This window comes from Tachyglossus aculeatus, chromosome 2, assembly GCF_015852505.1.
Source record: "Tachyglossus aculeatus isolate mTacAcu1 chromosome 2, mTacAcu1.pri, whole genome shotgun sequence".
NCBI lineage: Eukaryota > Metazoa > Chordata > Mammalia > Monotremata > Tachyglossidae > Tachyglossus > Tachyglossus aculeatus.
Genome location: NC_052067.1, coordinates 52299015 through 52324723, shown reverse-complemented (window position 1 = coordinate 52324723; position 25709 = coordinate 52299015). Strand labels below are relative to the sequence as shown.

The following is a 25709-nucleotide window of genomic DNA, read 5'->3' as shown; positions in this document are numbered from 1 at the left end:
TGGTGTTGTGATAGTTGAATCTATCTGGAAATGGTCCTCTCACCTCAACAGAAGGAATAAATACGGAAGGGCTGGCACCAAACCAGGAGGAGAGCCTCCAAGCAATATTCAAACAAGAAAAGATGCATCATCTCAGCCAGCCTAGGGAATTCTCTATATCAGAATTGGATTTTAGGATCAATCCATGTCATGATCTGTCAGGATATCTACTGTTCTCCTGCTCTGGACTGTGAGCTTGTTGTGGGGAAGGAATGTGTCTGTTTATTGCTATATTGTACTCTCCCAAGCACTCAGTGCAGTGCTTGCCACACAGTAAGTACTTAATACAAGTGAATGAATGAAAAACAAAGGAATCCATATATGAATATATGTATGTATATATGTATGTGTGTGTGTGTGTGTGTGTGTGTATTCTTGTGCATATTACCTCCTAACCCACCCGTACAAAGGCAATTATTTATAGGTTTATAAGGGCAATACATCCAACTCACGATTTTTCAAGGCTAATGGAGAAGAGTATGGCATCAATACATGAAAGTGAGAGATTGAAAGCATCTCACTTTACTGTTAGTTCCAACTACTGGTTACTAAATTGACTAAGTTGAATTTCATCTCCTCTCCAAGGCTCTTCCCCTTCTGGGGAGGATGGAATATGAAATTGTTAAAAGGAATGAAACAGAAGTAACAGGGAGACAATGCTAATCCAAACTGAATACTGCACTAGTGACCACACCCAAACTTCACTCAAGTGAGCCAGCCACCCAACCCCACAGCACTTATGTACATACCAGTAAATTATTTATTTACATTATTGCTTCCTCCTCTAGGCTGAAAGCTCACTCTGTGCAGGGAATGAGTCTGTTAATTCTCCTGTTGTATTTGCCCTAGCACTTAGTACAATGCTTTGCACACAGTAAGCTCTCAATAAATACGATTGAATGAATGAAAAATGATGTCATCTTCATCTCCCTGGGTTACTCCGTTTTAAAAAGGGTTATACTCCTGGGGTCTGCTTTGTTAGAAAACACCGCATCTTTTTCAATACTCTTCTTCCCTGCTGGAAGAAGAGAAATTTTTGTCCTACCCCATCGTCCTTAACGGAAACCAGTTTAAGCCCACCTATTCCTGGGATGACGGTGCACACAACCCCAAAAGAGTTTATCTACTATTTTAATCCAGATTCAAATCTTTCACAGGTTTATTTTAAGAAAATCACTCAGAAGACCCAATGCTTCGAGGCGCTACATTAGCAGGTTCCATTTTACTGTTCAATCAATCAGTCATATTTATTGAACACTTACTATGTGCAGAGCACTGCAATGTAGACTTGTTTCCTGCCCACAAGAAGCTTTCGAGTGTTGCATCTTAATTTGTGTCTATCGCTCTTCCCAGGCAAACCTGGCCTTTGTTCTTTATTTTCCTGCCTCCCACTCCTTGTCTGGAACGCTGTTCCTCTTGGCCATGTCAAAAGCCCCCTAAAAAGAGGAGAAGAAATCTCCTCACCCCCTCATCTTCCACCTCAGCCCTCATGTATCTATCCGTTCGTTTGTTTATTTGTCACTAAAATCTATCACGGCTTTCATTTGTGTTATGCATTCACAAGTCTCTAGTACAAGTCTCTGTGTTTTGGTGTGCATGAATATATATATGAAAATATGGCTTTTAAAAACAATGTTTTGCCTAATATTTAATGATGGGTATGCAGTTTAAAGAAATAAATAGAAACATAACTAAAAACAGATGCAGATAATGTGGGGATTAAAGAGAGAATCTTACACGGCCAATAAAGCTATCATTAAGGATTTCCTTTTCTAAATCACACTTCTCTAGAGCTTTCAAAATAAAATAGTTCAATCTTGACGTGAATGTGCCAACTACACAATTCACCAGAGGTGAATGCGGGCTGACTTTCGCAACATCGAAATGGCGGAGAACTCTTTTCAAATGGGTAATGTTGGCTGATCATAAGAATGAGGGTTGAATGCTACGGAAAAGGTCCGTGCAGATGGGTAACGTTGACTTTGTACGAAAAGCTACAAATAACATGCGCTTTGAGTTGTCGGGCGCAGGAAGCACCACTGCGCAAATGAAAATAGGTCTCAATGCGTCACGCACAATGGAAGGCAGATGTATCCAAAATTAAGCATTTATTCTGGGCATTTGGGCGTTTCAGATGAAAATTCAGAACACACACACACACACACACACACACACACACACAAACACACACACACACACACACCCCTCTTCATTTCATCTACCTCAACGTACGATTTGAAAAGGCAACTGAATAACTAAAGTAAATGCCAACCATCTAAATCATCAGATCACATCAATTACTGCTGACAAGTCTTATTTTCCAGAGTTATACCATCAGCTTTTTCATCCCTACATAATGTCATGTTTTACTCATTTTATCTCGCATTGACATTTCAAGTCTGAGGATAAGGGATACTGATGCAAGAAGAATTTATTTTTCAACAATCAACAACTCTAGAGAATAAGTCAAAAATCGTTCTTTGATTCACTATGACTATGACCTTTACCAGGATTATAATTCAGTATGGAGAGACAATTTAATTTCATGGGACAATACTGCATCAGTTCTATTCAGCTTAGCCTTCTGCTACAATGCTTTACTAATGAAGACGATTCAAGTACACACTCTGCCTGCATCATAAATAAGTTTTCATATGGTGCATCACCACTTCTTAGGTAGGAGTACATCTAAAATGATGATCATAATGCCACTGAAAAGCTTTGGCGTTTACCATATTTGTTTTAACGTAATTTGTTAAGGGCAATCAATATTTCATTAATGTTCACACCATATGGCCTAGAAGCAGCATGGCCTAGTGGATAGGACCTGGGTTCTAATCTCAGCTCCACCACTTGACTGCTGTGTGACCTTGGGTACGTCACTTCACTTCTCTGGGCCTCAGTTCCCTCATCTGTAAAATGGGGATTAGGACTGTGAGATTCTTGTAAAACAAGGTCTGTGTCCAACCTGATTTGCTTGTATCCACCAGCATTTAGTACCTAACATATAGGAGGCACTTAATACCATTATTGTTAGTGTTATTATCACTAATCCTTACTGATAATGAAAGGTAACATTATCATTTCATTATCTTTGGCAATTTGAGGTGGTAATGAAAAAAAATTTGAAATTCCATGAAAACATCATTGGAAAGAGCATGGCCTGGGAGTCAGAGGACCTGGGTTCTAATCCCCAAATATATGTCAGAAGCAGTGTGGCCTAAAGGGAGGACCATAGTCCTGGGAGTCAGAGGACCTGGATTCTAATCCTGACCCCGCCATTTGTTTGCTGTGTGATCTGCTGTGAATAGATAAATCAAACAGAATCTCCTTACCATCAATAATAAAATAATAATAATAATAATAATAATAATAGTATTTGTTAAGCACCTACTATGTGCAAAGCACTGTTCTAAGCGCTTGGGAGGTTACAAGGTGATCAGGTTGTCCCATGGGGGGCACACCGTTTTAATCCCCATTTTACAGATGAGGTAACTGAGGCACAGAGAAGTTAAGTGACTTGCCCAAAGTCACACAGCTGACAGTTGGCGGAGTTGGAATTTGAACCCATGACCTCTGACTCCAAAGCCCGTGCTCTTTCCACTGAGCCATGCTGCTTCTACAATCAATCAGGTCTCCCTTCTTATTTTACCTCCTACTATCACCCAACCCACAGACTTGACTTCTCTATTGCCCACTTACTCACTGAACCTCAAACACATCTAGCTCACCACTAGCTCCTTGCCCACATCCTCCCTCTGCCCTGGAATTCCATGAATGCATGGAATTTCCCATGCATATCTGACAGATGACCACTGTTCCCATCTTCAAAATCCTACTAAAATAATATCTCCTCCAAGAGATCTTCTCTAACTTCTCAATTCCCCTATTTACCCTCCTTTCTCAATTGCCTTACACACTTGGGTCCGTACTTCTTAAGCAATTTGATTTTCAACCTGAAGTACATATGTACAAAGCCATCCATATTGTTTTTTGTAATCTGTCTTCCCCCATAGACCCTAAGCTCATTTTGAGCAGGAATGGTGTTCACCTACTCTTCTGTCCTCTCCCAAGCGTTTAGTACAGTGCTCTGCGCATGGTAAACACTCCATACCACTGATTGACTGTTATTATTACACACACTCTTCTGAGCTCTAATTCCTTTCAATATATTTTTGAAAACTGAGTAAAAGGCTCCTGTTCCAAAATAAACCTCTCTTTAATTTAATGCAGGTTTAGACGGGGGTGTTAGAAAAACCACTTACCCGGGCAATACAGTAATCTCTGGGGTTTTCCTTTTCCAGGCCGTACTTTTCCAAAGCTTCCGCAACAGCAAAGTCTGTGGTGTCCGTAGTGGACAGGAGGATTGTCTTGTAGGGGATATTTGGTTTTAAACTGTCTGCGTAAATTCTCAATGTTCCACCTGAAAAAACAGAAAACCAGGGTGTATGTAACATTATCTGATGTTATCAGACACAGACGAGGGGCTGCCAGGCACAGAAAACTCCCTTGCCGTCTTTTAAAACATGAAGCCTTACCAGAATCAGGACGCCCATCTGAGCTACGAAACTCCTGCATCCTTTTCTCCAGTTTCTGCTGCCTCCGCCGCTTCATGACCACTTCCGGATTGGATATGGTGCGGGTAAAACTGGTTTCGGGCATATCTTTGTATACCTCGGCGGCCAGACGGGAGTTCTCACTGCCAAAAGGAATGAAACCAAATGCCATCACCGCCGAAGAAGATGGAAAGTGTATTTTAAAATGCAGGGTGTACAGCCAAGAAGTTATTTAAAAGCAACGGGGCAAAGTTCTTTTGGACGACTTAATTGAGTGAATTAAACCACGGTTTGCAGGACATGTGCCTCAAATGAAAGGATAAACTAAACTAAACTAAAACTAAAATGTGAAATAAACACTTAGAGTTATGAAGGGCAAAAAATCACAGAGTTCAAATGCTTCTGTCCTGTTCTGGGTCCATTCTATTCTCTATCTATACCCAATCACTCCCTTGGAGAACTCATTAGCTTCCATGGCTTCAACTACCACCTCTGGAGAGACATTTCCCATATCTACCTCTCCAGCCCTGACCTCTCTCCCTCTCTTCAGTCTTGCATTTCCTCCTGCCTTCAGGACATCTCTTCTTGGATGTCGCACTGACAACTCCAACTGAACATGTCCAAAACAGAACTCCTAATCTTCCCACCCACCTCCTGTCCTCCCTTTGATTTTCCCGTCAATGTAAACAGCACCACCTCTCAAGCCTTTAACCTTGGCGTCATCGTTGCCTGTCCACTTGTTTTGTTTTGTTGCCTGTCTCCCCTCTTCTAGTCTGTGAGTCTGTTGTTGGGTAGGGATTGTCTCTGTTGCCGAATTGTACTTTTCAAGCGCTTAGTACAATGCTCTGCACACAGTAAGCGCTCAATAAATACGACTGAGTATTTGAGTACTGAATCGTTGACTCCTCTCTATCACTCAACCCACATATTCAATCTATCACAAAATCCTGTCAGTTCAACCTTCACAACATTGCTAAAATTCACCCTTTCCTCTCCATTCAAACTGCCACCACTCTAAATCTAAGCACTTATTCTGTCATGTCTTGATTACTATTTCAGCCTCTTGGCTGACTTCCCTGCCTCCTGTCTCTCCCCATACCAGTCCATACTTCCTCTGCTGCCCAGATCATTTTTCTACAAAAACGTTCAGAACACGTTTCCCCACTCCTCAAAAAACTCCAGTGGCTGCCCATCCACCTCCACATCAAACAGAAACTCCTCACCATTGGCTTCAAAGCAGTCAGTCACCTTGCCCCTTCCAACCTCACCTCACTGCTCCCCTCCTACAACCTAGCCTGCACACTTCATTCTTTTAAAGCTAACCTCACTATACCTCAATCACATCTATCTTGCCACCGACCTTTCACCCACATACTTCCTCTTCATAGCCAACAGACAATTACTATCCCCACCTTCAAAGCCCATCTCCTCCAAGAGGCCTTCCCTGACTAAGCTCCCCTTTCCTCTTTTCCCATTCCCTTCTACATCGCCCTGATTTACTCCCTTTATTCATCCCTCCCTCAGCCCCTCAGCAATTACGTGCATATCCATAATTTATTTGTATTAACATGTCTCCCCACATCTAGACTGTAAACTCGCTGTGGGCAGGGAATGCGCCTACCAACTCTGTTATATTGTGCTCTTCTAAGCACTTACTACAAAACTCTGCACAAAGTAAGAGCTCAACAAATATGACAGATAGACTGATAAATCTATTCACCTTAATTCTCCTTTTAGCCAGGTCTATGTCTGGGAGAAGAAGAAAATGAATATCTTAAAAGGCCCATTCCTAACTCTGCTCAGAACCAACATTCATTCAATTGTATTTATTGAGCACTTACAATGTGCAGAGCACTGCACTAAGCCTTTAAGGTAAGGTGTGCACTACACAAAGGTCCAATATTTAAGTAAGGAAACTGGGGTCCCCAGGGCTAGCATAATTATCATCATCATCATCATTATAATAATAATAGATGATAACGGTGTTTGTTAAATGCTTACTATGTGCCAAGCACTGTATTAAGGACTGGAGTAGATATAAGATCATTCATTCATTTTCATTCATTCAACTGCATTTATTATGCGCTTACTATGTGCAGAGCACTGTACTAAGTGCTTGGGAAAGTACAATACAACAATAAACAGACATTCCCTTCCCATAGAGAAACAGCGTGGCTCAGTGGAATGAGCACAGGCTGTGGAGTCAGAGGTCATGGGTTCAAATCCCGACTCCGCCACTTAGCTGTGTGACTTTGGGCAAGTCACTTAACTTCTGTGTGCCGCAGTGACCTCATCCGTAAAATGGAGATGAAGACTGTGAGCCCCCCGGGGCCTTGTAACCTCCCCACTGCTTAGAACAGTGCTTTGCACATAGTAAGCGCTTAATAAATGCCATTATTATTATTACTACTGCTATTCCCTAGCCACAAGCTCACAGTCTGCGGGGGCAGTGGGGAGGGCAGATAGACATCAATGATTTAAAACATCAGGTTGAACAGAGTCCCTGTCCCACATGGGGTTAACAGTTTAAGTAAGAGGGAGATTAAGTATTGAATCCCCATTTTACAGATGAGAAAATAGAAGCAGAGTGAAGGGAAGTGACTTGCCCGAGGTCACACAGCAGTGAAGTGGCATAAGTGGGATTAGAACTCAGGTCTCTGAGACCCGTGTTCTTTCCCCCTCGTCCCCCTCTCCATCCCCCCATCTTACCTCCTTCCCTTCCCCACAGCACCTGTATATATGTATATATGTTTGTACATATTTATTACTCTATTTATTTATCTTACTTGTACATATCTATTCTATTTATTTTATTTTACTATGTTTGGTTTTGTTCTCTGTCTCCCCCTTCTAGACTGTGAGCCCACTGCTGGGTAGGGACTGTCTCTATATGTTGCCAACTTGTACTTCCCAAGTGCTTAGTACAGTGCTCTGCACACAGTAAGTGCTCAATAAATACGGTTGATTGATTGATTGATTGATTGATTGCCACTAGAAACTGCTTCTCCATTCCAGTTGGCATCCTTTGGAACACGTTTATCAGAAGCAATAAATGGGCATAGGGACAGTCTTGCCATACTATATGGCAAGAGACCCCAGGAGACCCCAGGAGAGGATGGGGGTGGGCCTGGACATGGGGGGGAAGGGATGGGAGTTGAAGGGAGGCCTTCCCAGACTGAGCCCCTTCCTTCCTCTCCCCCTCGTCCCCCTCTCCATCCCCCCCATCTTACCTCCTTCCCTTCCCCACAGCACCTATATATATGTATATATGTTTGTACACATTTATTACTCTATTTATTTATTTATTTTACTTGTACATATCTAGTCTATTTATTTTATTTTGTTAGTATGTTTGGTTTTGTTCTCTGTCTCCCCCTTTTAGACTGTGAGCCCACCGTTGGGTAGGGACTGTCTCTAGATGTTGCCAGCTTGTACTTCCCAAGCGCTTAGTACAGTGCTCTGCACATAGTAAGCGCTCAATAAATACAATTGATGATGATGATGATGATATTCTTGGGGAGGGGAGGAAGGGAAAGAAGGAGTGAAAAGATGATATTTCACTCCCACTGGCCTGAATACATGTTGGGTTTTTTTTTTAATCTGCTGAGTAATCACAGTGGAGAAGGATTGGAGCCATGAGATCTTAATTCTTCGAGTGAAGAAATAACATAATGAAACTTACATGTCATCTCCCTGAAGAGGCCTGTCATCTTTATCAGATGCCTGCCGCAGTGCCTCTTTCTCCCTCTTCTTCTTCTCCTTCTTTTCCTTTTTGGACAGCGTCCGTTTGAAGTTCTGGATGACCCCTTCTTTTTCCTGCTTCTCAGGTCCGTTGCTCTGAGCCTTCTGAAAAAAAGAAACGCTATAACCACTCCCACCACCTCAAATCAATATTTACTGCTATTATGGAGGTTGGAAAATTTGGACAACAGGAACCAGGAAACACGCTAGATAGGCTTAAAATGGGAAACTGGAAAAGAGCAATCTTGTGAAAATTCACAATTTCTAAATATGAACACTCAGAGAGGTTTATGAAAAAGGAAATATTTGCATTAAAAGGAAATCACGTATTTTGTAGTGAAGTGCTGATCATCTACCCTGACAGGATCTTACTTCATTTTCATTATTCTACTTACTAAAGATCTATATACAAGTAGAAGAAAGTCGATGACTCAACTGAAAATAAGACAATGTTACTTGAAACTGTGTTTAAACATCCCAATTTCCTTCCTAGAGCTTGTTGACATAATTCACGGTTTTAGGGTTTCTTCAATTATGTACTTAGATCTTTGGCCCCATTAATGCCCTGGCTACGGCTGACAAGTCCCCAAGTTGGCTTTTACTTTCATCTTTGTAAACCCTACTTTGGTGAGGCAAGAAACTGGAGAGAATATGATGCTCTGAGCTTCAGATCAACTGGGGAGAAAAGAAGGCATTTCTCTCTGGCTCATTAACATGTACATCCTCAGGATGGCTACACAAAACACATGTCCCAAACCCTCAGTGATAATCAGACCGAGTTTCTGCACCAAAATAGAAAGTTGCCAGCTGAAGCCCTTATGTACACATGACCACGGAGAATTCTGAAAACATGCCCTATATAAGGAACAAGCAGAAAACTTCCTCGTGGGTGGGCAACGCATCGACCAACTCTGTTAAATTGTATTCTTCCGAGCCCTTAATACAGTGCTCTGCACACACTACTAGCTCAATAAATATGACTGATTGAATGAAAACTTCAAATCGAGGAATCAGAGTTGATTTACCAAAGCTTTCTTTACGTGAATAGGGAAACTGATGTTCATGGGGGAATCTTTTGAAAGCCACCATCTAACCATCTTGCCTCTACCCTGTCATGTTACACATGAAAGCCTTAGAGATTCTCCGGTATGGAATAATTGCAGGTACAATTGCTTCGCATTGCATTGTACTCGCCCAAGTGCTAGGTAAAAGGTTCTGTGCACAATAAACACTCAAAAAATGCATTGACTGACAGATTTCCAAGAGCAGAGTAAAATGACAGCTCTGATAGTGATCCACAACTTAGAGGACTTGCCATATCCCATAGCCTCAAAGCTTAAATTTCAAAAGGAATTGAAAGAACTCTGTCGGCAGTCAGCAAACGATATAGCAATCTGCATTATTTTAAAGGCTCTAACTAGATTTGAAATGTGTACAAGAAGTGCCCAGGAAAACACCACCATCTGAATCAGGGTGAACATGAAAGTACTGTCCTACAAGGCTTAAATTTCAAACTGACACTGCAAGAATTCTGTCGGCAGTCAATAGCAAATGATAAATCGATCTGCATTATTTTAAAGGGTCTAACCAGATGGAAAATATGTACAAGAGATGCCCCAGAAAAACATCATCACCTGAATCAGGGGTGAACATGAAAATACTTTCCAGTGGGAACAGCCGCTTCCCCTGCCTCCAGCGACTGCTTAAAGGACTTTACGTGGAGGGGTGAGGGGACTAAGGGGACAGTCTGCTGCCAGGGGAAGGGCCTGGGGAGAGGAAGTTGGGACCTGAATGGACACATTTGGACACACAAACCCCAATGCTTCCCAGACTCAAGGGAGTGAAGAAGGTTTGGAGAGGGTTGGACCGAGATGGCCAGGGCGGTAGAGGAAGAGAACGACTGGTGCCCTGGGAGGGTACGTAGCCAAAAACTCCCCTCTTTGTCAGTTCCCTGTGGCTCCTTCTGGTCGGGGTTGCATGGTGGGAGTTGGGGCGTGGAGGAGTCAGGCCCAAGGCCACCTAAGGAAAGGCCCAGGTTGCCCCAAAGGTAAAGGCTGGGATGAAGCTGAACCTCAGTTTTCATTCTAGAAAGGCTGTTAGGGGACTTCCTATTTTACCAGGGTTGAATTCAGCACGGCGTAGTGGATAGAGCACGGCCTGGGGGTCAGAGGTCATGGATTTTAATCCCGGCTCCACCGCTTGCCTGCTGTGTGACCTTGGGCAAGTCACTTCACTTCTCTGGGCTTTAGTTACCTCATCGGGAAAATAGGGAACGGGACTGTGAGCCCAGCGTGGGACAGGGACTGTGTCCATCCCGATTTGCTTGTAGCCACCCCTGTGCTTAGTTCAGTGCCCGGCACATCGTGAGTGCTTAAATATCATAATTATTATTATTACTCCATCCCCAATATGAATGCTACGGACCAGGATTTGACCACTGAAAGAGGTCCTAAGGTAGACATTTTGACTCCAGGGCAGGTCAAAGTCAAAACAGGTGTCTAATTTAGATTTTAAAAGGTTGAGCAGAAAACGCCAACACAATAGCTAATTCAAGAAATGGATTTCTTATAAAACACTTCTGAATCACAGGTGTTTAATAAAATAGATTCTGATGGTACCAAAAATACTTAATTAATTAATTATGAAAGAGACTATTCTAGACTGTAAGCTTGTTATGGGTAGGCAACATGTCTGCCGACTCTATGTACAGTGCTCTGCACACAGCAAGCACTCAATAAGCACCAGCAATTGAGAAAGAAAGCTCTGTAGCATAAAGACTAGAACAATCACCAGAAGTTTGGTCTTTGAAAAAAAATCAATGGGCTAAAGGCACTCAGTGATTTTCTCTTTAAGACAGATGCATATCTACCGGTAGGTGGGATGAGATGAGAGGACAGGCAGTCATACCACCTACCTTCCGCGGGAAGAGAGACTTTTGTGGCAAGAATAATGAAAGTTTATCCCAAAGCACAAAAATGAGCAAGCGCCCGTTAAATGGAATTTGGTAAACTGACTTCATTAAACTACTCAATAGTACTAATCAGTTAGCACATCACTTCTGCTACACACTAGCATCACTGGGCAAAGTCAGGGGGTTCCTACCTTTGGAGGGAGAGAATCATTTTCATTCTTGAGAACAAACCTCCCCTCCCGATCGTCTTTGTTCCAGTTTAACTGAACGACCAGAGGCTTTTCGTCTATATCCAATCTTCTTTCTTCTTCAAAACATGAAAAGGAAAATGAAGAACCGGAGGTTATTTGGTGAAGGACTACTACGACTTCCGTGTTTCTAGTTTCCATTTAGCCAAAACGGGAACCGCTCTTCTGAACAATAGATTGGCAGGAATGTGTCAGTGTCAACACTGGGATTGGGTTAAGATCAAGTCACGATTTTGTCCAAGGGACTCCACTCAGTTCTAATCCACCTGGTCTCTCACTAGTGTGACACTGGCATCCCCTCCTTCCTCCCTTATTTTGCTGCCGTGGAATGAGCCTGGCTTTCCCTCCTCTCTGACCTATATCCCTCTGTCTCCTTTGGTAGGTCTCTTATCTGACTCACCGCCCCTGACTCGACTAACCCAGCTTCAGCCCAGTTCTATGCAGACGACTCTCAATTCTACCTCATTTGGCCTGACCACCCCCGCAACCTACAATCCTGCATCTCCTCTTGCCGAGGCACAGGGGCAAGGCTGTCCCCCATTACCTCAAATCCAGTACGTCTAAAACAGAATGCCTCATTTTTTTCCCCTAAACACACTCCTCTTCATTTATAGAGAAGCAGCACGGCCCAGCGGAAAGAGCACAGGCCTGGGAATCAGAGGACCTGGGTTCTAATCCCAGCACGGCTACTTATCTGCTGTGTGACCTCGGGCAAGTCAAGTCACTTCTCTGGGCCTCAAGGGCCTCATCTGTAAAATGGGGATTAAGACTGCGAGCCCTTTGTAGGACAGGGGCTGGGTCCAACCTGATTATCTTGTATCTACCCCAGCGCTTAGGACAGACAGAGCCTGGCAAATAGTACGAGCTAAACGAACACCATAAACCCCCCCCCACAAAAAAATGATTCATCTCTGTCGCCAACACTCCACCCTCCCTGACCTAGAGGCCCGAAGCCTCAGAGTTATCCGCAACTCCTCACCATCCTTCAATTCACCCATTCAATCTCCAGCCTAATCCTGCCCCTTTTCTTCTACATCTCCTACATCAGCCCCTTCCTCTTCAACCCAACCGCTACCGCCCTAGTGAAAACTCCAGCCAGATTCATTCATTCAATTGTATTTATTGAGCGCTTACTGTGTGCAGAGCACTGTACTACGCGCTTGGGAAGTACAAGTTGGCAACATATAGAGGCAGTCCCTACCCAACAGTGGGATCACAGTCTAGAAGGGCCAGTCTAGAAGGCCAGATGGCAGCCACATTACCCTATCGGACTCCTTGCCGGTCTCCCACTTTCTTGCCTCTCCCCCTTCCAATCTCTACCAACCACTGCTGTTAGGATCACCTAGGAGAGTCACTTGGCACCCATCTCTCCCTCCAGACAACAAAACTCTCCACTGGCTCCTTGTCCTTCTGCATCAAGCAAAAATTCCTGACTCTACATCAATTCACCTCCCCCTCCATATCTGCAAACCAACTCACCCCACCTTACACATCTGTCTTTTTCGCTTGCTCTACTCTTGCTCCACAACACCCCTTCCTCCAAACTAACTTAATTGTTCTTTACTCTATTTTCCTGCCTCAATCCTTTGGCTTGGACTGTTCCCCCAGCATGAAACTTCCTCCCTCCCCAAGCCTGACAGACCTCAGCCCCAAACCTGGCAGACCTCAACCCTCCCCAATTTCAAAATCCCCCTGAAATCCTACCCGCTTCCTCAAGCCTTCAGTGATTCATGTCCTGCAATCCAAGTTGTAGAAATCAATCAGCCCTCTCTAACACATAAGTACTCACTTCTACTCATCCTCAGCAGTTCTATACATATGTCTAATGATGTAATCAATTACTTATTTTACTTACTCTATTTGTACATACTTTAATGTCTGCCTCCCCTAATGGAGGGGAAGCACCTTGAGCGAAAGGAACTTGACCGTTCTTGTACTGCCATTCTCAAGCGCTCAATAAATACCACTGATTGTTTACTACTTCCTAAAAGGTAATTACAGCACACTACACCCAGTGGGATAATAATAATAATAATAATAATAATAATAATAATAATAATGATAATAACAATAATAGTTGTTAAGCGCTTACTATGGGCCAAGCACTGCTTTAGGCACTGGGGATGATACAAGTTAATCAGGTTGGACAGAGTCCTTGTCCCACATGGGGCTCACACTCTTATACCCATTTTACAGATGAGGTAACCGAGGCACGGAGAAGTGAAATGACTTGCCCCAGGTCACACAGTAGACATGTTAGAGAGGCAGGATTAGAACCCAGGTCCTTCTGACTCCGAGGCCCATTAAGCCATGCCGCTTTAGTATCTAACTCCCATACCTAACCCAGGCCTGTGCTCTAGCCGCTAAGCCAAGAGTTCCCCAACCACCTTGCTGATCTATTGGGTAAAATCTGGTATTCTGAAAACAGGTAGGCACAATGTCCATCTGCATGGGAAAATCAACTGGGTCTTTTGCAAAAAAAAAAAAAAATATATATATATATATATCAACATGGATGGGGTCTCTTCCGTTCACTGGTCCTAGGAGAGTAACTGTCAACCATCTAAACAACCGGCTGGCACAAAAAATACTTTCGGGAAACCAGTGAAGTCCTCAGTCTTGTCAAGGTACTATTGACAGAGAGTTGTGGGAGAAGTGTGGAGAGTGAAACCAGGATCCGCACATGGTCTTCCTAGACATCATAAACATTTTCTAATCAGCGAGGGCATTTGGGTTGTTTTTTTTTTTTTTTTGCAGGTTTGGCCATACAGAAAAATCCAACACCACGAGATGACCCTGCAAGGGAACACCGTTAGAATTCTAACAAGGATGCTTCAGGGCATCTTTTCTTAACACAAATGGCAACAACCATTCTCATCCTGACCTATTCTCTCAAAACACTTGCACCCCTGCATTCCCAAGTGAGGGATGAAGGAGGATCTAGCATCATGTAAAATTCAAGATGCCCTGCATATAGGAAGCGCCCAATAAACACCACTGACTGACCGATGTAAAGATAAATGTGGGGGAAACCCTCCTCTGTGAGCTCCCACGGTGCAAGAACATGCAAATTGTCCAGTACTGAAAAAGGCAGAGTCCAGACTCCAATTAGCACCCTGGAGCCTGTTCCTCTAGATTGCAAGCTCACTGTGGGCAGGAAATGTGGCTGTTTATTGTTATATTGTGCTCTTTCAAGAGGTTAGTACAGTGCTCTGCACACAGTATGCGCTCAATAAATACAACTGCTTGAGTGACCGTTCCCATGGTATCCTCAATGGCCTCACAGTCCTCAAAAAATCCTGCTCCTTGTTGGGGCCGTCCTCGTGAAATGCTGTTATAGATGACGGGTCACGAGTCAGAAGTGGGTGGCCAGTACAGAATTTGGGACACTGGAGCATCATCACTAGGAAGCAGCATGGAGTGGTGGATAGGCCTGGAGGTCAGAGGTTGTGGCTTCTAACCCCGGCTCTGCCACTTCTCGGCTGTGGCATCTTGGGCAAGTCACTTCACTTCTCTGGGCCTCCGTTTCCTCATCTGTAAAATGGGCATTAAGACTGCAAGCCCCGCATGGGACAGGGCCTGTGTCCAACCCAGGGCTTGTATCCACCCCAGCGCTTGGTACAGTGCCTGGCACATAGTAAGTGCTTGACAAATACCAGAATGATCATTACAATCACTAGAAGGTAAGAGAGTCAGTCGGGAGACAGAGGGGACCTTCTACCACGCTGCTGGCGTCACAGTGCTGTATAACAGCCGTGGGTCGTGGGGGCTATGATGATAAATCGCTTGACCAACTCCATCTGCTCTCCCTCGGGCAGACAGTTGGCATAAAATGGGAAGAATTTGTCTGGAATATTAAAGACCCACTCCAACGAGGGATCGCAGGCACGGAGGCGATGACCATCTGGGCTAAGCTGCTAAAGTGCCATCGTACAGGGGCGACGAAAGGAAACCAAAGTTGATCTTTCGGGAACTGGGGCAAGCTCTAGAAGCGGCCAGAGGAAAAAAGGACCACGATAGTTTACCTCAAATGGAATCCGCTGACATGCCTGCTTGGACCACGGGACTGGGAATCTAAAGGAGCTGGGTTCTAATCCCAGCTCCACCACTTGCCTGTTGTATAACCTTGGATAAGTCACTTCACATCTCTGGGCCTGAGTTACCTCATCTGGAAAATGGGGACTAAGACGGGGAGCTCCCTGACGGACATGGACTGTGTCCAGCCTGATTAGCTTTTGTCTACCCCAGTGCTTAGTACAGTGCCTGGCACATAGTTAGCACGTAACAAATACCACTTAGAAAAAAAAAAGGATTTGCAGTACATGAGACCTCTACTCATCCCACCCTCAGCCCCACAGCCCTTAGTACATAACCATAATTTATTTTAACGTTTGTCTCCCCTTCTAAACCGTAAGTTCTTAGTAGGCAGAGAACATGCCTACCGACTCTACTGTATTGTACTCTTCCGAGCACTTAGTACAGCTTCTGATAAAAGCTCAATAAAAACCACAGATTGATGCATTGTCATTAGATAGTCTATATTTTGAGAACAAACATATTGCAGCAAATGAGAAAAACGCTAGGCAAGAGGCACCGCATAATAATCAGTTGCCAACATCACAGATCTAATAGGTAACAATCATAATAACTGTGGTATTTGTTAAGCACTTACTGTGTGCCAGGCACTGTACTAAAAAATGGGGTAATACAAGCAAATAGGGTTGGTTGGACACAGTCCTTGTCCCACATGGGGCTCACAGTCAAAATCCCCATTTTCCAGATGAGGTAACTGAGGCACAGGGAAGTGAAGGGACTTACCCAAGTTCACACAGTGGACAAGTGGCAGATCAGGGGTTAGTACCCATGAGCTTCTGACTCCTGGGCCTGTGCTCTAACCACTACACCATGCTGCAGTAATATCATGTGTGTACATATATATGTACACACACACAGGCATATGTACATAATTTCTAAGTGGCCTGTATTTTGTGGACAATTGTGACCGTCACCCCTCGGCCTCTATGCCCACCAGGCATCTCACTGGGTCCGAGGGGACCAGGGCTCTCCCACTGTTCCTACCGGGAGATTCCCTTAGCATAAACATTCCCATATGGAAGACAGAGGAGGACGTGGGAGGATTTGTGAAGCCTTCACGGCAGCATTCATTCACTCAATCGTGTTTACTGAGCGCTTAGTGTGTGCAGAGCACTGTAGTAAGTGCTTGGAAAGGACAATTCGGCAACAGATAGAGACAATCCCGACTCAACAACGGGCTCACAGTCTAGAAGCAGGGGAGACAGACATCAAAGCAAAACAAATAGTAGGGCATCAAAAGCATCAAAATAGATAAATAGAATTATAGATATATACACATCATTAACAAAATAAATAGAATGATTAATATGTATTAATTGTTGGCTGTGTGACCTTGGGCAAGTCACAAGTGCTGTGTGGTGGGGAGGGGGGTAGAGCAGAGGGAGGGAGTCGGGGCGATGGGGAGGGGGAACAGAGGAAAAGGGGGGCTCAGTCTGGGAAGGCCTCCTGGAGGAGGTGAGCAGCAGGTCCCCATGATCACTTGCACTTCCCAAGCGCTTAGTACAGTGCTCTGCACACAGTAAGCGCTCAATAAATAAGATTGATTACTCTGAGATGTGAACCCCGTGCCATTTCACTCAATTCATTCAAATCGTATTTAATAATCGCTTACTGTGGGCAAAGCCTTGGACCCGAGGGAAGGCGATGTTTGTGGTGGTCCCGGGCTGGGCCCGGGGTCCCGACTCTACACCCACACAGTACCGGACAAACTTTGGAGAGCATCCTCCAAAAAGGGGGCAGGAATCGGTGAAGGGATCGCTCCATTAGCGTCGCCATCTCAAAGATTCCTTCGGCCCAGGATGAGAAGGGCACCATGACAACTCGTCGGTGTTTCGGTCCCAGGGGGTAAGGATAACAAGTGCACTCCATAACAGAGTGGCTAGAGCACGGGCCTGGGAGTTGGAGGACCCAGGTTCTAATCCCGGTGCCGCTACTTGTCTGCTGTGTGACCCTGGGCAAGTCACTTCATTTCTCTGTGCTCAGTGACCTGACCTGTAAAATGGGGATTAAGACTGTGAGCCCCATGTGGGACAGGGACCATGCCAACCTGATTTCCTTGTATCCACCCCAGCGCTTAGTACAGTGCCTGGCACATAGTCAGCACTTAAGAAATACCAGAATTATTATTATTATTATTATTATTATTATTATTATTCCTTGACTAATCTCTCATTTCTCTCATAGGGAAGCAGCGTGGCTCAGTGGGAAAGAGCCTGGGCTTTGGAGTCAGAGGTCATGGGTTCGAATACCAGCTCCGCCACTTAGCTGTGTGACTTTGGGCAAGTCACAACTTCTCTGTGCCTCAGTTCCCTCATCTGTAAAATGGGGATAAAGACTGTGAGCCCCACGTGGGACAACCTCATCACCTTGTATCCCCCCAGCGCTTAGAACAGTGCTTTGCACATAGTAAGCGCTTAATAAATGCCATTATTATTATTATTATTGTTATTATTTCCCCCACTCCTTTCTCCCTCCTTCTGCACTGCTCTCTCCATTACGCCTTGCTACTTCTCAGAAGCTGAGGTCAGTCCAGCAGCAAATGGGCTTGTGTTTGCTCGATGCCCAGAATGACTACACTTGATAACGATAATAATGAAGTGCTTACTATGTGCCAAGCACTGTTCTAAGCGCTGGGATAAGTACGAGTTAATTGGGCTTGACACAGTACTCCTCAACGAGACTGAATGGCCCAACTCAAGTCTAAGCACCATGGCTTAGTGGAAAGAGCAGGGGATTGGGAGTTAGAGGTCACGGGTTCTAATCCCGCCTCAGCCACTTGTCTGCTGTGTGACTTTGGGCAAGTCACTTCAATTCTCTGGACCTCAGTCACCTCCTCTGTAAAATGGGGATTAAGACCGCGAGCCCCACGTGGGACAGCCTCATTACCTTGTATCTATCCCTGCACTCAGAACGGTGCTTGGCACATAGTAAGTGCTTAACAAATACCATTATTGTTATTATTCATGTTTAGTAAGGGAAGGCCGGCAGGGATAACGGAATGAAAATTCAGAAGCACCAGAGCAGAATGGTACTCCAAGAAGAGGGTTATGATGGGAACTTGTTGAACTCAGTTTGAAATACTATTTTAGTGGGGCTTTTTTCCTCTAGACTGCGGCCAACCTGATTAACTTGTATCTAGAGAAGCAGCGTGATTTAATGGAAAGAGTATGGGCTTGGGAATCAGAGAACCTGAGTTCTAATCTTGGCTCTGCCACCTGTCTGCTGTGTGACCTTGAGCAAGCCTCTCAACTTCTCTGTGCCTCAGTTACCTCACCTGTCAAATGGGGATTAAGACTGCAAGCCCCACATGGGACAACCTGATCACCCTGTATCCCCCCGCAGCGTTTAGAGCAGTGCTTTACACATAGTAAGCGCTTAACAAATACCATCATTATTATTATTATAGTAAGCATTCAACAAATGCCATAATAATAATAGTAATAATAATGATAAAATCTGATTCATCTGAGGAACCCATATGACAAGCAATGAGGCACCAAGGCTGAATGGGTATCAATCAGTCAGTTAAGCGTACTTATTGAGGGTTTATGGAGTGCAAACCACTCTATTAAGTGCTTGGGAAAGTACAACACAGCAATATTACAGATGCATTTCCTACTCACAATGAGCTCACAGTCTAGAGGGGGAGATGGCCTCCTCCAGGAGGCCTTCCCAGACTGAGCTCCTTCCTTCCTCTCCCCCTCCTCCCGCCTTACCTCCTTCCCCTCCCCACAGCACCTGCATATATGTATATATGTTTGTACATATTTATTACTCTATTTGTGCATACTTATTCTAATTATTTTATTTTCTTAATACGTTTTGTTTTGTTCTTTGTCTCCCCCTTACAGACTGTGAGCCCACTGTTGGGTGGGGACCATCTCTATATGTTGCCAACTTTGTACTTCCCAAGTGCTTAGTACAGTGCTCTGCACACAGTAAGCCCTCAATAAATACGACTGATGATGATGTTGCCACAGATATACTTTCTCCAGAATGTTCTGTCCTCTGCCACAATCTGCAACCTTTCTAAGTTCTTCCGTTATCGTTTTTATGGTCTCTATCCATCTAGCCGCTGGTCTGCCTCTTCCATGTTTTCCCTGGACTTTTCCTAGCATTAGTGTCTTCTCCAGAGACTCGGTCCTCGCGATATAAATAAATTATGGATATGTACATAAGGGCTGTGGGGTGGTAAATGAAGGGAGCTAGTCAGGTTGATGCTGAAGGGAGGGGGAGAAGAGAAAAGGGGGGAAGGCCTCTTGGAAGAGATGTGTCTTCAATAAGGCTCTGAACCCGGGAAGGGTGATTGTCTGGGACGATATGACAATACGGATATGAAGAGGGAGGACGTTCCAGGCGAGAGGTTGGCAAAGTACTTGAGAGCAAGGTATATTGCCGTTAGAGGTGGTTGAGACTACAGACGATAGCCAGAAGGTAGTCAGATTTCCCAATGAACACGGACAAATCCTCTCCCCGGCCAGGATACACTAACCTCCACTGACGTGCACTTCATAGAGGGAGTATTTCGGAGAAGACAACATCCGCATGTCGGGTCGGAATTTCTCCGCCAGCGTTTCGATTACATCTTGAGTAGTGGCTGTGCTAGAGACGCGGATACATTTGGTGGCAAAGTTTCCAGCAGCTTTGTCTTGAAAGTAAAATCTCATCACTCCATGAAACTCCAAATCCTGAAAGGAATAAAGTATTTTGAAATGCTGAAAACACTTGGTACTTTGTGATGAGGAGAGCGATCCGGATTCTTCCCCAATTTTCCTCCAAAGCAAAAAAAGGAATTTCACCAATTATCCCGTACACGTCAGGCATTACACATCTCTGAAAGCTGAATAAATTTATTTAATCCATCAGTGTTCTGTTTTACAATTTTGACACATCTCTCAAATGTCGTCTTGAACACCAGCTCATAAATTATTTGAAATTACCTCTTCTGATCATCTTGGCTGAAGGCACTTTTCTAAAGGAAGCTTTCAGTTTACAAAGGAAATAAGATTGAGTTTTTAGGAATGAAATCTACAGTTCCTTCAAAAAGATAACACGGTAATGAGGTTACCCACATTTAGAACCTTCCAACTGAACCTGAACAGGAGGAAAAAGTTGAAGGAAACGGAAGCCCAGTAAAAAAACTTATGCATTTCCATTGTTTGGAGGCCACTGCCTTTAATTTTTTTTGGGGGGGGGGGGTTGTTGCTGTTGTTTTTAAATGGCATTTATTAAGTGCTTACTATGTGCAAAGCACTCTTCTAAGCGCTGGAGAGGTTACAAGGTGAGCAGGTTGTCCCATGTGGGGCTCACAGTCTTAATCTCCATTTTACAGATGAGGGAATTGAGGCACAGAAAAGTGAAGTGACTTGCCCAAAGTCACACAGCTGAAAATTGGCAGAGCCAGGATTTGAACCCATGATCTCTGACTCCAAAGCCCATGCTCCTTCCACTGAGCCACGCTGCTTCTCTAATACTAATTTCTAATTCTCTAATTTGTTAATACTAATGTCTATATATAAGCATTAAAAGAAAGAAAGGCTTAATACCTCCTCAGTATTTTGCAGTTTTGTACACTGGGCACACAGATGAAGACAGCTCTTGAAATAAAATGTATTTTTTTCCTACATTTTCATCACGCTTAACAGTGTGGAATAAAAAATTGGATAATACTTCACTTTTCATTTTCACACTGCTTAAAATGTTTCTCAGCTGAAAATGCCAAGTTGGACGGTACATTTTCCGCAGCTTGTGGCTAATATCCAAAATAGGAACATTTACTTGAATCCCAATTAATCTGCAGAATTATTTTGGTCAGGTCATTCTCACTGTGCTAATCCATTCGATTCAAAATCAATTATAAGGGGGTAGTAAGCTTTTGTAATGAACCAAACTGCAGTCTGTGAAGGAAAGATGCCTCCTAACAACACAGACATTCAGTAGTTCTAGTGAACAAATCTTTACCCATCTCCTCAACTTTGCGGCTGACCAAATTCGATTTAACTGGCTTTCCTGATTTTTGGATGATCTGTACTACTCAAATTAGCTGGAATGGTCTACTGAATCTTAAAAAAAATAATAATAATTCAACTTGCACTTCAAGCAACCTGGCCAATGCGCTGTTTTCCACTAGATGGCAATATCTGGCCTCTTTTATATATTTTTATACACCCACCCTCTCAATAATAATAATAATAATAATAATAATAATAATAATAATAATAATAATTGTTAAGCGCTATGTGCCAAGCACTGTTCTAAGCACTCGGGGAGATACACCATTATCAGTCTTAATTCCCCATTTTCCAGATGAGGTAACTGAGGCACAGAGAAGTTAAGTGACTTCCCAGAGTCTAATAATGATTACGGTATTTGCTAAGCACTTACTATGTGCTTAGCAAATACCCTAATCATTGCCTTGCACAATACCTTGCACATGCCCCCAATCTTACCTCCTTCCCTTCCCCACAGCACCTGTATATATGCATATATGTTTGTACATATTTATTACTCCATTTATTTTACTTGTACATATCTACTCTATTTATTTTATTTTGTTAGTATGTTTGGTTTTGTTCTCTGTCTCCCCCTTTCAGACTGTGAGCCCACTGTTGGGTAGGGACTGTCTCTATATGTTGCCAATTTGTACTTCCCAAGCGCTTAGTACAGTGCTCTGCACATAGTAAGCGCTCAATAAATACGATTGATGATGATGATGATGATGATGACTTGCCAACTGATGCTTCCAATGGGGAAGAGGTGCCTAGGAGACTTATACTTAGGTTTTCCCCTCAGCACATGGAGGGCAGAGAAAAGCCACAAGATTGCCAAACTGCCATCCGGAGGGGCAAGAAGACGAAATGCTGTAACTAGGCTTCATTCTCCGATGCCCATCAATCAATCAGTGGTATTTACTGAGCGCTTACTATGTGCAGAGCACTGTACTAAGCACTTGGGAGAGCAAAATACTACATAATTAGCAGACATGTTCCCTAATAGAGTGCTTACTGTGTGCAAGAGCACCGTACTAAGAGCTTGGGAAAGTACAGTGCATTTAGACCTCATCTACGTGCTTGGATCAGTGACTTTTGGACGTTTACTAATGCATCCCATCCCCAACCCCACAGCACTTATGTACATAGCTTTATATTATATAACTATATATAACAAATCACTTATTTATGTCTGTCTCCCCCTCTGGACTGCAAGCTCATCAGGAGGCCTTCCCAGACTGAGCCCCTTCCTTCCTCTCCCCCTCCTCCCCCTCCCCATCCCCCCCGCCTTACCTCCTCCCCTTCCCACGGCACCTGTATATATGTATATTTTGTACGTATTTATTACTCTATTTATTTATTTTACTTATACATATTTCTACTATTTATTTTATTTTGTTCATATGTTTTGTTTCGTTGTCTGTCTCCCCCTTCTAGACTGTGAGCCCGCTGTTGGGTAGGGACCGTCTATGTTGCCAACTTGTACTTCCCATGCGCTTAGTACAGTGCTCTGCACACAGTAAGCGCTCAATAAATACGATTGAAAATTATGGGCAGGGGACGTGTCTGCCAATTCTACTGTACTGCACTCTCCCAAGAGCTCTTCCAGTGCTCCGTACATAGTAAGCGATCAGTAATTAGAGAAGCGGCACAGTGTGGTGGATAGAGCCCGAGCACAGGAGTCAGAGGGTCATGGGTTCTAATGCTGACTCTGCGATCTGTCTGCTGTGTGACCTTGGCCAAGTCACTTCCCTTCTCTGGGCCTCAGTTACCTCCTCTGTAAAATGGGGATTGAGATTGTGAGCCCCACAGGGGACAGGGACTGTGTCCAACCTGACTGGCTTGTATCCACCCCAGCACTTCGTACAGTGCCTACCACAGACTAAGTGCTTAATAGATACCATAATAATAATAATAATAATAATAATAATAATAACAATAACAACAACCATTGATTGATGGATTACAACACAGTTGGTAGACCCGTTCGCTGGCCACAAGGAGCTAAAAGACTTTGATGAGATCTTTGCTGCTGGTCTGTGCAACCAAATCAGCTCTATACTTTTCCACATTGGAGGTCAAAAATCTGCAATTTATACAAGGACTAAATGGACAGTTACAGCAAGACTAATAAAAGGAGAGAGGGCAGGGCAGCAGTGAACTCCTACAGTGAATTCGCTGACCTCATGAAAGCATTTTCAGCCCCGTGGAAGTCAACAATACTGCTCTGCTGCTAAACTAGAAATGTTTACCAAGACTCTGATTAGCCATTCATTCATTTGATCGTATTTATTGAGCGCTTACTTGTGCAGAGTACTGTACTAAGTGCTTGGAAAGTACAATTCGGCAACAAATAGCGACAATCCCTACCCAACAATGGGCTCACGTTCTAGACGGGGGGAGACAGACAACAAACACGCAGACAGACACGCATCAATTGCACCAATATAAATAGAATAATAATAATAATAATAATGATTATGGTATCTGTTAAACGCTTACTACGTGCCAACCATTATAGATATAGACACATCATTAATAAAATAAATAGAATAATAAATATGTACATATATATACACAAGTGCCGTGGGGCAGGGAGGAGGGTAGAGCACAGGGAGGGAGTCGGGGCGATGGGGAGGGGAGGAGGAACAGAGGAAAAAGGACCTCAGTCTGGGATTACTTCATAATGACATGGTTAGTTATGTCAGCACAGTCCCATCCACTAGCCATCAATCAATCAAATGATCAGTGGTAACTATGAAGCACTTACTGTGTGCAGAACATTATAGTAAGTACTTGGGAGTGTACAATACAACAAAATGTTGGCAAATCCCTACCCACGCGGAGTTTTCCATTTACGGGGGAGACGTGGGTTCTAATTCTCCTCCACATATCTGCTGTGTGACCTTGGGCACGTTACTCAACTTCTCTGGGCCTCATCTGTAAAGTGGGGATTAAGACTGCGAGCTCTATGTGGGACAGGGACTGTGTCCTTGTAACTTCCCCAGCATTTAGAACAGTGCCTGGCACGCAGTAAGCCCTGACTTGTACCACAATCATCATCATCATCATCATCATCATCATCATCATCATCACAGAGCCAAGTTTACAGTCGGCCCAGAGGGAAGGGTGGATAAGGGAAATAGAAGGATTAGTCAGGGAAGGTTTTTTGGAAGAGATGTCATTTTAGGAGCGTTCTGAAGGTGGGGAAAGTGGCAGATTGTCTGTCTCCCCCTTGTAGACTGTGAGCCCGCTGTTGGTTAGGGACCGTCTCTACATGTTGCTAACTTGTACTTCCCAAGTGCTTAGTACAGTCTTTGCACACAGTAAGCGCTCAATAAATAAGATTGAATGAATGAATACAAAGGGGAAAGGACAGAGGGATCATGAGGGCAAGGGGTAGATGGCGAGATGAATGACTGCTGCACTATTTGTTAAGTGCCAGGCACTATACTAAGCACTGGGATCAAGGTGCAGGGAGTAGGCTGGTGTTTGAGAAGCAGAGAGTGAGGGTTGGACAGTAATAATAATAATGGCATTTATTAAGCGCTTACTATGCAAAGCATTGTTCTATGTGCTGGAGAGGTTACAAGGTGAGCACGTCGTCCCACGGGGTGCTCAAAGTCTTAACCCCCCATTTTACAGATGAGGTAACAGAGGCACAGGGAAGCTAAGTGACTTGCCCAAACTCACACCGCTGACAATTGGCAGAGTTGGGATTTGAACCCATGACCTCTGACTCCAAAGCCCGGGCTCTTTCCACTGAGCCACGCTGCTTAGAGGTTAGGCAGGAGAGGGAGGGAGGCCTAAAGCTAATCATAAGAAGTTTCTGCTTGATAATAATAATTATGGTATTTGTTAAGCACTTACTATGTGCCAGGCACTGTACTAAGCGCTGGATGTGGAGGTGAATGGACAACCATTGGAGGTTTTGGGGGAGCGGAGAGATATGGACTGAACGGCTTTTCAGATGTAATAACTAGAAAGAAACTGAGTTGTGTTATGCTTTAATTCAATAACGCTATTCAATTTGCTCAAGGATGCCCAAAGGACTGGAAAGGTAAATAGTAAATAGTAAGTAAACAACAAATACTCCTATTTAGTGGGTGTGTCATATAAATATGCCAAA

General features: G+C 43.8%; 1 protein-coding gene across 11 annotated transcripts in view; it reads right to left on the bottom strand.

The window, feature by feature from the left end:
• Window positions 1-25709, bottom strand: part of AFDN (afadin, adherens junction formation factor) — a 214164-nt gene that overhangs the window by 114257 nt on the left and 74198 nt on the right. For 7 of the 11 annotated variants that reach the window (XM_038765853.1, XM_038765860.1, XM_038765910.1 and 4 more), the window contains exons 2-6: window positions 20083-20278; window positions 11439-11554; window positions 8278-8441; window positions 4578-4738; window positions 4305-4462 (exon numbers count right to left, since the gene is read on the bottom strand). In XM_038765853.1, the coding sequence (XP_038621781.1) occupies window positions 4305-4462; window positions 4578-4738; window positions 8278-8441; window positions 11439-11554; window positions 20083-20278 (795 nt within the window). The remainder of the gene's footprint in view (window positions 1-4304; window positions 4463-4577; window positions 4739-8277; window positions 8442-11438; window positions 11555-20082; window positions 20279-25709) is intronic. The other 4 variants (XM_038765869.1, XM_038765880.1, XM_038765894.1 and 1 more) reach the window with 2 other exon arrangements.